Source organism: Alternaria novae-zelandiae (genome assembly GCF_023758075.1).
Source record: "Alternaria novae-zelandiae strain BMP 2774 chromosome Unknown scaffold_15, whole genome shotgun sequence".
In the NCBI taxonomy this organism is placed as follows: Eukaryota; Fungi; Ascomycota; class Dothideomycetes; order Pleosporales; family Pleosporaceae; genus Alternaria; species Alternaria novae-zelandiae.
Window position 1 is genome coordinate 595,446 of NW_026056975.1, and position 14,473 is coordinate 609,918.

General features: G+C 52.3%; 1 protein-coding gene across 1 annotated transcript; it reads left to right on the top strand.

Annotated features, from left to right (window-relative positions):
- Positions 1 to 3,029: 3,029 nt before the first annotated feature.
- J4E88_007383 (uncharacterized protein) lies at positions 3,030 to 12,115 on the top strand (the record flags this gene model as incomplete). The annotated part of the gene is made up of 3 exons (XM_049401000.1): positions 3,030 to 7,284; positions 7,332 to 7,732; positions 7,781 to 12,115. The coding sequence occupies 3 exons, from the start codon at positions 3,030 to 3,032 to the stop codon at positions 12,113 to 12,115; spliced, it is 8,991 nt and encodes a 2,996-aa protein (XP_049253312.1).
- Between the last annotated feature and the right edge of the window lie 2,358 nt (positions 12,116 to 14,473).

The following is a 14,473-nucleotide window of genomic DNA, read 5'->3' on the forward strand; positions in this document are numbered from 1 at the left end:
TTGATTTTCTGGCATGTGCTCAGTGCAATAGTACCGATCCAGCACATTGCTTTCGTAGAGAGCCCCAATACGCATACATCGATGTGAATTCCCGATAGATTGACCTTGTGGTCTCTCAACGATGGCTTCGCAACGATCTGCATGTGAGTCGCAAAACCATTGCTGACTTTCGGTGTCAACGCAACTGCCACGTCTCCAGCCGTCTTCCGTACATGACGGGAGTCTTATGCGCGCATTCCCGATGCAGTAGCCGCACAGCCAATTATCTGAGAAGGCGTAGTATATGAGAGCTGGGTTCGGACAGCCGCGGAGCCGCTCGCAGACGTCGGGCCGGGTACGCATATAGTAGATGGCTGTTTTGAAGTGTCCAAGCCCACCAAGGTTGATCAGGATGTAGCGGCGTATATGTCGAGTGTGAGTTTTCCGGAGTGATGACTTTCTGACAAACAAAGGGTTTTCGCACAGAAGTGTCGATAAAGGGCAGGGTCCTGAGGCTGAGATCCGACGTAGCAACTTTCGCTGCAGTCCAGCCATTCACTCTTTCCGGACATCATGGCCGACGGTCAGAGCTCCTCCCAAGCTAACAATGTCCCTGCAGCAGCAGGCGGTCGCGAGGTCATGTGTCGTGATTGACGTGCGGTGACATTTCCGCAATGTGCATGCGACAAGTTTGGTTCATGATTCAGTGGCAGGCGCGCTCGCTAGGACGTGATGCATCGACCTGCGTTCTCTTAGCGACTGCTTCGTAGTCAATAACCGGTAGAACGCGAACACGATGCCACTTTTCGCGTGTTAAATGCGCGTTAAATTCCATATTGTCCTGTAAAAACATAAAGGACGCGTCAGAATCAGAGTAATGCCAGCGCATCGCGTCGTGGTGATGGAAATGGACGGCGTAAGAATGTTGGTTCGTGGCTCGACCTGAGCGCGCCCTGCTATGACGTCACCACCTTCCACATCTTCATGACACTGAGAACAAATCCCTAAGGTGTCAGTAAGTTGAGACCTCCACGCCCTTACATCAATATGGAAGCGAATTCAACATGATCGATATCAGAGGCTTCACGATATAATCACTAGGATACTGGTGATAGTTGCCCAGTAGTGTCGTGGAATGAGTGTATCCAAAAAACAGATTGGTAGGTGTCCGGGTTTGCTGTTGATGAAAGAACATAAAAAAACATGTTGCTTGGATAAGTAGTGTTGGGCAACCACTTAGTGAAACGATGAAAAAAAAGACAGCATGAACGTCTGTCAGCGGCAGAGATGAATTTGATCAGTGGATGAATACGTGCATCCGCCAAGTCCAAACTGACAAACACCCGGCAATGAACCCTCAATTACACACCAGCGTAGCAAGAAGTCCAAAAATGCCCTCTTAATCGATCAGATATAGGGAAGGAAGAATGAGCCAACCACACGCCTCAGAACCCGCGGTGCTCCTGCTTCTTCGTTGGGTGCTCCCAACCTTGCGAGTGTAGACCTATCCCCGTGAGCCCATATTGGCTCTTTATCGTATCTGACACTCGTTGTGCTCGACGTGCTTGGCGAATCCAACACAATGCACCTAGCCTCTTGATTGTGTTGCCAGTCTCGAAATTGGTATTCCCTTTGGATCATCTTCCCCGATGCCGCACGAAAGTCTTCCCGACAAATAAGCATGCGTGGTGGGTGACAATTATGTTGTATCCAAATAAGCTTGGCAGCAGCGACGGGTAGAGCTGGGTAGAAAAGGTGCCATGGTGCCGTGGGCTTGTCGGTGACATCTGCTGTTCGTGCCATAAAGACTGCAATGGGCGACTTGGGTACGTGGTTGGAGAGTCTGTTGGCGATGAGGGTTTGCGCGTCGTGCAGCGTGAATGCATATATATAGGTGAAGCCATCGGGATCCGTATAGCGGGAGAATTCTATCGGACGGGGTGGCGGCAGAATCAATGATAGCGTGCGCCTTGAGGTCCCGACCGGAGCTGCATTATGTATATTCGCATGAGAATTGTCGCTATCCATGTTCTGGGTGATGTGCTATGGTGAACGAGATGTGACGTGTCCAAGTCTGATGTACATCGTTCGCTTCTTGCTACTTGCACGCGCTTCCTGCCGGATACTGGGGTATGAGTAGTTGTTGCGAAGGCGCGAGGCCTCGAGGAAGCCGCATTGAACGCGCAGAGGAAGGTGACATGGATGGACAATCACCCAGACAAGTTCACCGACAGCACTGGGACCAGCGCGTGTACAAATGGGTCTGAGATAATCTGGAGAAGTTTGAAGGGTTCGAAGGTAATGATCCACCGCAAGGATGGCGTCTCTTTGTTCCCGACGCCGTTGCTGTTCGGCCGTAATGCGGGATGAGGTTCCATGATCTGTCGTCCCACGTATGCAGACAGCCGCGACCGGTCGTGCTTGGCAGGAACGACTGGCTAGATGGATAGTCGGATTGATTTGGTCGGAAAGCCGTCTGGCCTAACACCACGGAAACAGATAGTCATGCGAGTGCAAGCCTTGTGGCACGTGAGCGTGACTCAGCAAGCACGTATATGTGTCGTTGGGTGACAGTCGCGTGGCAGGAGCGTTTAAGCTCCTTCCCGGTACGCGGGTGGGTCTTGGCGATGCAGGGATGTTGTGCCGACGAAGCGTGGGAACCTGGAAATCTGACGGCATCAGCACAAGACACCAAGCGAAGCAAATACGGAGCCCCGCAGAGTGTCTGGAGAGGGCCTACATCGAGTTTGCTAGATCGAGATCCTCCTGTTCGCCCTGAATTTTTCACTAGCCACAGCCGCTACGACGCAGCGACGCGATCCGGGCCTGCCGCTTTGGCCGCTTTCATCTGCCCCGACCGTTAAGTCCGCGCTTTCACCTACGTACACCCTCGCCCTCGATGCAGCAACCCTCGTAGCCCTGCGCCCGCGCTCCCTTCGATTATGTTCCGCCAGTCGACGCTCCCATCACTCAGGCACGTCGCGTGCACTCGCGACCACCTCGTTCGATAATCCTCGACTCGGTCAATGGCATACGGTTGAAGCAGCATAATGGCTCTGCCAACCCTCCAGTTCCTCGCGGGGCTCGTGCTCCTCATATACCTGCTCTCCTTTGTCCTATTCGCCTTTATACGCATAGCTACCGGGGTCTCCATACAGCGCCTGGGCTTACGGGGCCTGCGACGCATCGCCTTCACGCCCAAGGATGGCCTGCGCATCGAGATCCGCGGACTCGGTTTCACCCTTCACCGACCCACATTCGCACAACCCACGGTAGTCAGCATCGTCCTGCACGAGCTCAAAGTCACGGTCGACCTCAAAGCGCTGGGAGAAAAGCCGCGGAAGAAGACGGGATGGGCCCATTGGGCAAACGGCACTACACAAAAGGGCAAGAGCGGCCAGAACACGCCCGAGCCCGTGGCGGAGGATGACGACCTGGGCGATGACGAGACACCGCGAAGCCTGACGTGGAAGCGGCTGACAGATGCCAAAGAGAAGATCAAGCGCCTGCACCGGAACATCAACTGGCTCAGGCAGGTCGATGTCGTGGCGCACGCGACCACCCTGGTCGTAGTCGATGTGGGCTCCATCCAGGTCGGCGGCCTCAACCTGGCAGTCGACACACGGCGCAAGACGGTCGATCGCAGTCGCCTCTTCAACCATCACAAGCCCAAGTCCGACGAGGAGCAGTGGCCAGCCGAATGGCTCTTCTCCGCCCGCAGCATCCTGTTCACGCCGGAGGGCAGAGAATCGACAGAACTCCTGGATCACTGCACCCTCAACGTCCACGGCTTCCTCAAGAAAGGCCTCGAGGGTCTGCGCGATGCGTCCATCGCACTCAAGCTGGGTCGCCTCCTCATTCCACTCGACGATGTCAAGCTGTGCATGGAGAGGGCCCAAAAGTGTCGCGCGCCTAGCCCTCGAAAGCGTTCTCGGGGCAGTCGGACACATGTATCGCTTAGCGATGTGATGGAAGAGCTCGACGACCCCAACAGCCGCGAAGAAAACCTTGTTCGTACCGTATCCGACTCGCGTGAGTTCGCCAGCTCCATCCTCCGCGGTATCCATGAATTTCAGTTCGCGATTGGCTTCCTCGGCCTCACCAAGCAGATCGAAATGGGCCACAGCTCCGAGCCTCCAGTCTACCTTAATCTCTCCATGAAGGAAGTCGGCATGGACCTCCTCCGCCTCGATCCTCGCAGTCCCGCGCATCTCATGTACTTCTCGCCTGACGACATTGCCCACCAGGCTCTCCTTGCCGCCATATCCATATCTGTCGGAATTGACAACAGCGATGGCCATCCCGAGCGCCTCCTCTACATTCCTATGGCGACCATGACCCTGAACACGACCCTTCCTTCTAAAACTATTCATTTCTCTAATGACAAAGATAGCGCCGAGCGCAACACCAACATACTATTCGCCAACCTGGTCGTCACATCCCCATCTCTGGATCTTGACCCCAAGCATCTACCACTACTCCTCGCCATTTTCCACAACTACGAGCTGCACCGCAAACCGCCTGAAACCAGACAACGTAAGCGATATCTGTTTCGCCGGCTCTTGCCCAAAGCAAACATCAAAATTTCTATCCATGAGCCTGTCATTAGGGTCACTCTTCCACCGATGGACCCCGACAAGCATGAGGCCGACGAGTTCGATCTGCTCATCTCTGCATCTTCCTCAATTTCCTTGGATATGGAATCATCGCACTCTGCAGATGGCGAGTTACATTATGCACTGAGCTCGACGTTCCGTATGAACGCACAGCAACTCTACTACCAGACTGCAGCCATCGAGAAGCACAACTTGCTCCTGACCGACTATCTCGAAGTCAAGGTCCAGATGAGTGCGGCTCCTGACCCAGTTGTGGAGGTCTGGGGCACCGCACAAACTTTCTCTCTCTACATGGTTCGGCCTGAGATCAGTGAAGGACTGCGGCAGATCGTCACACAGATGTCCAAGGACATGGGCCGTCGGCGTAGCCCTCCCAGAAAGAAGGGCGTCAACGTACTCCGGAGACTACCGGCCTGGATGACATACGTACATCTCCAAGGATCGGACTTCAACGTGGACGTCGCTGGAATAGATCCTGATGTATCTAAACAAAGTCGAGGAGTTGCTCTGCATTTGGAATCTTGGACTGCCGAATACAAAACTGGCCGGGAAGAAGACATAGATCTAAGACCTGCAAGACGGCGCGCACCAAGTAGAAGCATCAATCGCGAGGAGCATCTGCTTAGATCACCACCTCCATCTTCGCCGAAGTCACCGAAAGGAACATTGAACGGCCCAACCGATGGTAGACGTCTTGCGTTACATTTCTACGGGTTGGAAGGCTTGGTCATCGAGGGCGACGAGCAATCGGAACAAGAACCAACGTTGTCGCTGCCCCGTATGGAGATCGCTCTACACACGCTCTCCGATAAACAGGGCCCGATATTTCACGTGCACTCTTACAGCCAAAACCTCTTTTTGCGTTATTCGCTCTATCGTCACTTTGCCTTGTGCATGGCAATGCAGGTCCTGCAGAGGTCTTTTGATTGGGGTGCGGGCAAGACCAAGGCTCCAGAGCCAAGCTTGTCCAGCTCGCCACGGCATCTCTCCGTACCGTCGTTGGGTGAGGATGTCGTTGACCCACCCAGTACAGCCGGCAACGAGATCGTGACGATCGATGTCAAATCTCACTTTCTACAGATCAAAGCAGACATGCCTGGAGATCCACCTCTCATGCTCCAGATCTATGGACTTGAGGCAGGAAAGCATCGCTGGGCCAGCCCCTTCCTTCGCGCACGTCTCGTGCGACTGTTCGCCGAGAACCCTGCCATCAAACGCGCTTGGAGTCGAATCGTCAGTGTCAAATCTTTACGGTTGGATTATCGCCAGTCCAAGCTCAGGTACGGTCATACAGTAACGAACGAAAAGTCATTCGACATCGCGACGGACGCGATAAGAATCGCCGTGCCTCATCAACTCGTCATGCACAAGATCTTCGACAACGTCGCAAACGTTGCGAAGACTGCCAAGCAAGTGCATCATCGCTTCAAGACCGGGACCAATGAGTACGTACTGGACAAAGAAGCCGAAGGTCCCAAGATTGTACCAAAGATATCGCTTCGAAGCCGCGCTGTCCTCTTTGAGTTGGAAGACAACGCCTTTGAATGGAAACTCGGAACCATCTACCGGATTGGACTCATGGAGCAGAAGCAGAGGCTTGCTCGTGAACACGCCTTTGATCTCAAAGTACGGAAATTACAACAGCAGGACGAACAGCGAGGTGGTACACGTTATCGTGCAAGATCAGCACATGATCCTCGTGGCCGAAACAAGATCAAGAAGAGAGACAAAGAACTCAGATTCCATCGACGCACGAAGAGCGCGGACTCGAGCGGACATAGCTCACCAGAACGGGGACGTTCAGACCATCCTATGCGGTATAACAAGGATGGTTTTAGCGGTCTTAGTGGGTCATATGAAACATCGGTACAGGACGCGCGCGTGAAGCTCAATCGCCTGAACGCTCAGACGTGGAAAAAGCGCATCGATTTCGCAATGGCAACTCAGAATCGATCCATGAACGACATCCGCTCAACATTCTGGGGCTTAGATGAACTGCCGGATGACATTGAGCAGAAGGAAACCATTCTTGCTGTCTCGCAACGCCCAGCCCTGATGGCGCTGGCTGTCAGTGACCTGGAGATTGTCATTGATAAGCCCTCATTCCCCATTTCGGAGTACCCACGCTTTCTACACCGTGTCGGCAAAGGTATGCCATTCGATACCCAGTACGCTCTTTTGATCCCCATGCACGTTCAAATACAGATGGGAGAAGCCAAGATCCACCTTCGCGATTATCCGCTGCCACTATTGCACTTCCCAGCTATCGGCAATATACAGTCGTCCCGGCTACCGAGCGTCCTGATGAAGACAGATTTCGTGATAGCAGAAGAATTTAGGGACGTCGAATCTTCCCGCGTCAGCCGAGTTGTTGTTGTGCCTCAGGAGCGGAATTCTGCAGGCGAACTCACGCGTGGATATGCGGTAGACGTTCGTCGGACTGTCGCGCCCGTGAAAACCTACTCTGACATGGCGATCGATATCAACTCAGCATACCCGACAAGGATCACTTGGGGCACGTCGTACCAGCCAGCAATCCAGGACATGATGCAAATCATTGAGAATTTCACAAAGCCAGCTGTAGACCCCTCAGAGAGGGTTGGATTCTGGGACAAGATTAGGTTGACCTTCCACTCGCGCATCAACGTGTCGTGGAAGGGCGATGGTGACGTCCATCTGATTCTCAAAGGTAAGACACAAGACATCCTGTACAATCACTCTACTAACGGAATGCAGGTTCACGCGATCCGTACATGGTCACAGGTCACGGTGCGGGCTTTGTCATGTGCTGGCAAAACGACGTGCAACTCAGCATTGCTGAGGACGAAGACCCTAAAAACTTCATGATCGTCAAGAGCGGAAGCTACGTGCTCGCCATTCCGGATCTCAATCACTTTGCTCGTCACGACGCGGAGACTGAAGCTGTGGCCCGTCCAGATACTGCATCGAGCATGTCTAGTCGTAGGCAGAGAGCCGTCTTCAAGAAAACAGTAATGAAATTGAACGGCAATGTGCGCTGGGTTGCCGGACTGGTATTTGAGCGCAACCTGGACGACGGCGGCCGTTCCTTCAACTTCATACCCCACTACAATGTCACCCTCAAGAATCCAAAGTATGCGAAAGCATCCAATGGAAAGGTAATCAACCCGTCTCTTGAATTTCAAGCTCTTGCTGACATCGTGCAGGAGTATGACGCTTTCCGAGGCTTCCGCAGTCACCACATCCACATGTCTATCGCTATCGCTGCTCCATACGATCGAGAATGGTCTGTCGCCAACTTAGAACCATCAAAGACCTACAACAGTGTGCATCTCTCACCACGCTTCTTCACACACTTCTACAGCTGGTGGTCGATGTTCTCCGGTGCCATGTCGTTGCCCGTACGCCAGGGCAAGCTGTGGCCAGGAGTAGAGAAGTCTAGCAAGAAATTCGGGCGGCACCTTGCAACCATCAAGTACAACCTCTTGCTATCGCCTCTGTACATGAGCCATATCTACAAGCACAAAGATGCGGAAGACTATGGCGCAGGCGTTGTAGCCGCCACTGGACTGAAGGCCCGTCTCGACAGTTTCATGTTCGATCTCCATCAGCGCCGCGAAGAATTCCGAACTTTGGTCCAAGCGCCTGAAGGCCAACAGAACAGCAGGCAAAACAAGACGACTGGTATGCGCATCAATCAAGTACAGCTTGACCTCATCCGGACAGACATCCGAGCGGTGTCTGCAAGCATTGCGGGGACAGGCTCTGAAGATGTGGATAACGCCACCGCGGATGATCTCGCTAGCTACAACCAGGAGTATCTAACAGCCGACTTGTCGAAGTTTACGATTCCCGACAACGATCTAGGCTGGGTCGATATGGACGACTTCATTGAACTTGGCTGGATCTTGCCGTCACGCCGGCATCCGGAAACACAGATTCTCCCGCTAGCATTCGCGCCACGATTTACGTATTTCCGTCAAACCGATCATGCCAACAACATTTCGGGCGACAAACACCGCAAGAGCGCATTCGGTAACGAGCCAACTCATCATTGTGTCATTTCGGCAAGGAATGACCCACGTCGGGTACAATGTCAATTGATTGAGCAACGGATTGAACGTGTGAAAGAGCAGGTTGCTCTTAACCAGCATGCAATCAACGACCAAGAATTAAAAGTCGTTCGTGAGACGTCAGACATGCAACAAGAGTCGCAACGCCGTCTTGAGGCTCTGCGTAATCATTCCCAGTTCCTTCAACGGAAACTAGAATTCCTCTCTACGATGCATGCTAGTCTGCTGGAGCGGCTAGAAACTGCCGCGTCTTCACCAGACAACACTGTCGCAGAGCCTGATACCGACACAGAAGATGAGTATTTTGAAGCAGACGAAGCTCAAAATGCTATCGACCCTGAACACAAGCACGCCGATGCGCCTCCTAACCCTATCACGGACTTCACCAATGACTTCAACAACCGATTCATCATTCACAACATCCACCTGAAGTGGGGCAACTCCCTACGGAACATCATACTCCGCTACATACACCAAGTCAGTCAACGTCGAGGATTCGTCTACTACATGTCACGAAGGGCAGTAAAGTTCATACTCGATGTTGTTGAAGAGCAGAATAAGTCTCGTGGACCATCTACATCTGGACCTGACGAAACACCCATGGCTGGCGACAACGAGGCCGGACTGAATATTGACGAAACAATCGAGCAGTTACTTCGCGACGGCAGGAATTTCGTCGACGCTGATGAGGAAGACGCTAAAAGCAAGAGCACCAATGGTGCATCCAACGGTGCTGGTGACCCTTCACATGCGAATCCGACAAAAGCGGATGAAGATGTCGCGGACGATTACGTCTCTCAGAACTCGTATCTCGTACGTTTGATTGCACCGCAGATCCAATTGCAGAGCGAGAAAGACACCAAGTCTGCGGTACTTGTCACGGCCAAAGGCATGCAGCTCAAGGTTCTACAAATCATGGACAAGGACCGTGTCATGGACGAGGTCTCGGGACTCGTTCAACGAAGGTTCATCGCAGCTATGGACAGCTTGCAAATCTTCGTCACCAACTCAAAGACCTTTAGCAGTCCGGAGGATATCCACATGTACTCCGGAAGCATGTACGGAACGCCAGCTGGCTCAGCGTGGCCACCATGGGTACCTTTCGAGGTCATGTTCGAGTTCCATAGCAATCCATTCGGCTTCCAGCGGGTGGTACAGCGAACTTCAGCCAGTATGCGCTACGACAAGCACAACGCGCTGCGCCTGAAGTACAACGACGATGTCTCGGCTGCCGACTCGGCCACATCTGCTGACAACATGGAGAGCCGTATTGACCATCTATGGGTGGACTTCCCACACGTGCGGGCCCTGTGCGATTCCAGGCAGTACTATGCGATGTACGTCATCGTATTAGATCTTTTGCTGTACCACGAGCCTTTGGAAAAGACGCGTAATGAGCGACTTGAGAAGATCATGCTTGCTTCCGACTTCACCGATCTCGCAGGAGCTCCAAAGCTAGTCATGGGTCTTCAAGAGCGTATCCAGCAATTAGAAGAGATCAAAAATGTCTTCCAGATCAACGAGAAATACCTGGACAAGCAAGGTTGGGAAGACAGGATTGAAGTTGAGAAAGACTTGGCTGTCTACGAGGACGAGCTCTTCTTCGTCATGAAGGCGATCACGACCGCACAACGCAAGCAAGACGATCGTGCTCAAGCAAGAGATTCAACTGGCCTTTTGCGGATGTATGTCTCTGCATCAGACATCGTTTGGCATCTGCTTCGCGAAGGCGCAGAGTCACTAGCAGAATTCCAACTGAAGAACGTCGCATTCGACCGCACAGACAACAACGATGGATCCAACTCGAACTCTTTGGAGATTGAGCAAGTGCGAGGTCTGAACTTGCTACCTAACGCCCTATACCCAGAGATGATTTCACCTTTCCTGGAGCAAGATCAGACTCTTCCGGAAAACGCCAAATGCCTCAAGGTGTACTTTGTGGCGCTTGAATCGATCGCCGGTATCCCTGTCGTAGAGCACTTTGAAGTTGAGTTGTATCCACTAAAAGTGCAGTTGGAGTACCAGATCGGCAAGAAGCTGTTGCAATATGTCTTCCCTACATACGGTGACAGCAAGACTGCGAACTCGTCGCCCTTCTTACTCAAGCACACTCTGCCGACTCAGGATGAGGAAGACGAAGAAACCGATAGCATCATTTCTGGAGCGACAAGTATGAGCGCCTCGCTTTCAGCTGACGACGGCGCTGTGGAAGCGCTCAAACAACGACTTACGCCCACACTTCAGCTCCCCGATCCAGTACAGAAGTCTGACGCAAAGAGGAAGAGCTTGGTTAAGCGCCCAAGCGCTCACTATTTCCGTTTCTTCAAAGACAGCAATCCTTCTCGTAGTGGAACAGAGCTTCGTCGGACTCTTCACCCCAGCTCTGCTTTGGTCGTCCCTACATTAGGAAACAGCTCCAATACTTCCACAAGACCAAGCTCCGTCCGGTCAAGTACTACCAATTCAAGTCAGACTTTGAACGAGTCTGATCGAACCGCAAAACGCTTTGCGCTCTACCGCACCGGCACTAACCTGGCGGAGAAGAAAACGAACAAGAAGGAAGCCAGAAGTGATGATCTGACTGAGATGATGAGTCGTGCGAGCGAGTACATGACAGTGGCTTACTTCAAGATCCCGTCCATGGTACTGTGTCTTTCCTACAAGGGCAAGAGCACACGCAACTTTGAAGATGTCCACGACCTGGTCTTCCGGATGCCCACGATAGAGTACCGCAACAAGACATGGTCTAACCTCGACCTCGTCACACAGCTCAAGAAAGACGTGTTAAGGGCACTCCTCTCCCACGCTGGTACGATCGTTGGCAACAAGATCTCGCACCACCGACCTTCAGCCAAAGCACAGTCGCGCCTAAGACAGCTCGCCAACAGCAGCACGATGCTCAACACCTCTCCCGATCTCTCCGGCACCGACTCAAACTCCATGCGCGACCACTCCCCCGGCGGCTCCGACCTCTCAGCCGAAGACCGCATGCCCCGCCGTTCTTTCGCATCCGGCCGCCAAGGTAGTCTCATTAGCACCGTCTCGGAAGAAGGCTCGTCTCTCCAGTCGTCAAAACCACCTTCGACGTCCAATCAAGCACGCTCAACACACGGTTCCATCATGGGTGGCTTGAATCATCACAGCAACGGACTGGCTGAAGACGTCGATGACGGACGTGCCTTTGCTGATGAGCTTTCAAGAGTAGACAACACAGAACCAGTCCACGCAAACCTCATTCATAGCTTGAGTAAGCACATCGCCGGTGTCAGCGCACCCTTTGCTGGACACATGCGAGGCAGAGCGGGTAGCGGCGCAGCCAGCATGCGAGCTGCGAGTGTGGCCACTGGCATTAGTGGCGTCAGTGGTATGAGCGGACGGGAAGGCAGCGTCATGGAAGAAGACACCGATGGTCCGAAGACGAAGAAAGCGAAGGCTCTAGGCAAGAAGTTGCTTGGTAGGGGGAACTAGAAACTTCCCTAACATCACTCTTTTCCTTTTTGTTCTGCATCATCATCATTAGCATTCCTCGGCGTTTCTTTGTTTCATTTGTAAATATTGGGTTTTAGATGGTGTAGCAGAGAGGACTCTTTCTTTGTTTTGTTTTGTCTTTGTATCATAGCGTTGCGAGAATTGGTGTCCTGGAGGTGTTGGAGTAGATAGTTTCCAATAACTCTGTCGTGGAGGTCTAGTATCAAGTCATATAAAGATTACGGTTCCATCTTCCTGTCCTCTGAGATTTTGCACTATGTGGGATGGGCATGCTCATTCTCAACTATGGCCCTTCCAACGTTGTTCGTGAAGTCGCGAACAGTGTTACCCATGTCTTCTCCGTGCGGGGACAGGGCTGGGTGGCGTAGCTGACGCGACGTGAGGACGCGACAGGTTCGCGTTTGGCGGGGCTGGTCGGTGCGCGTGGGAAACGTCATCGGGGCACCAGGCATTGCCAGCTCGAAGTCGCGACTTCCGTACCTTCTTCCTACCATCATCTCCGTGATAGATGGCGATGCTGGCACACCGAACTCGTGCGCTTTCTCACTCAACTTCGGTCACTTACGGCTACATTCTCATCTACGCTTTCATCCCTCTCGCTTGGTATACATCTGCGTTTGATTTTGGAGTCGAAAAGAGTTTGACAGCGACCAGGCATTTTCGACAAGAAGCACGCAGATTCGGATTTCCATGGAGATTTGATCTTGTCCACGACTGACTCCGAGGGTTCTCAGCAATCTTTCGAGAATGGAGTTGATCGTTCCTGCCTGCGGGCTTCGAAGACACCGGAATGCAGATGCTAACGCGAAGCAAGGGCTGGCAGTCCACTACTTGTGTTGACATATTCTTTGCTACACAACTGTCAGTGAGGGTATCACTTACATATATAGGCAACTACTCTCTAGGCCGCGCCATCCGTCTGTTCTGAAATTGGAGTAAGCTGCATCCATTCAATGGCTTCAATCATCGCCAAACGTCAGATTCGCCATGGGTACGGCATTGAAGCCGCCATCCTGACCATTCAACTACCCAGTACCTATAATTCATACGACCGATATCTGCGCTACCTTTATGTGCACGGCCTTCAATGCGCAATTCACGCTGTGTTGCTGGTCCACACCGTTGGACAGTGCATTCATGGTGCACCCTTTACCGATATATACAATGCCTAGCCCCATTAGATCTCACGATCATAGTTCGCCTAAGTCTCCGCTCCAATCTCTCAACTCTGTCAAGAACCGAAGCGAATGTTAACTAGGGTCTTCGACAGCATATCGAAAATCAAAATCATCGACCGCTCCAATGTCGAATTCTACATTTTTCACGACCTTGCCAACCGAAGTCCGCGATATCATCTACGATTATCTCTGGTGCGATACAAAGACCTTTGTCCAGCGGCATGATACCAAAGACTACAAGGTAACCTATGATCGAAGGCACGACTCGGTTGAAGCACCATCTGCTGTTGACAAAATCCCATGGCTTCTTACCAACAAGCAAATGATGCGCGAAGGCATTCGGCAGCTACACCAGAAGTCAACGTGGCACCTGGATAACCGAATATCAGATACACGTCCCCAAAGCTATATCTTAGACGCAATCACTCCATCAGAGTGCCACACGCACGAGATCTACGTTCAGTGCGACTGGCCGATGATCTTTGATGACGTAAAACGAGTCTACCGGCTCAGCGAAGTAGCGCGGGCTGAGATCAATAGAAGCGCCGCAACAGCTAATTCCTCGACTCCGCTAGACACTGTTTGCATCAAACTCGTCCGCCCAACCAATGAGCGACTAGCTGCCAACAGCGCGGCAGACTTTACCTTTAACCTCTCTGGCCTCGAAATTCTATCTAGCCATACCGAGCTTCGTCGTCTCCAGGTTCACCTCGTTGGCGTCGTTGATGATACTAAAATGCTTGTGTGGTATTGGAGTTTGCGAGGGGAGACCGACAGCGCAAATAAAGCTAGGCGTCTGGAAGACCATTACTTGGATGCTTGGAAGAAAGAGCTCTCCCGTGCGGCTGAGCTGATAATTCCCGGGGGCAAGCGGAGTGGATATATGAGGGAGTACACACAAGGGAACGGGCGTTGTCTGGAGTGGGTTTGGACGTTTGAGAAACAAAAGTCCAACCACTGAGCTTAGTAGATGATGAGGAGAACACGTGCAAGTTTTCGAGCAGAACATACACAGTGTAGTTTATACATTTCGAGGGACTCAAATAGGACAACTTGTAGGATTCTAAGCACACAAGAACAAGATCTGTCGCAGATAAGAAAACGCTTGATGTTGAGATCTAAGCATCTCTTAACATAGAAATGATATTGGGCTAGCCAC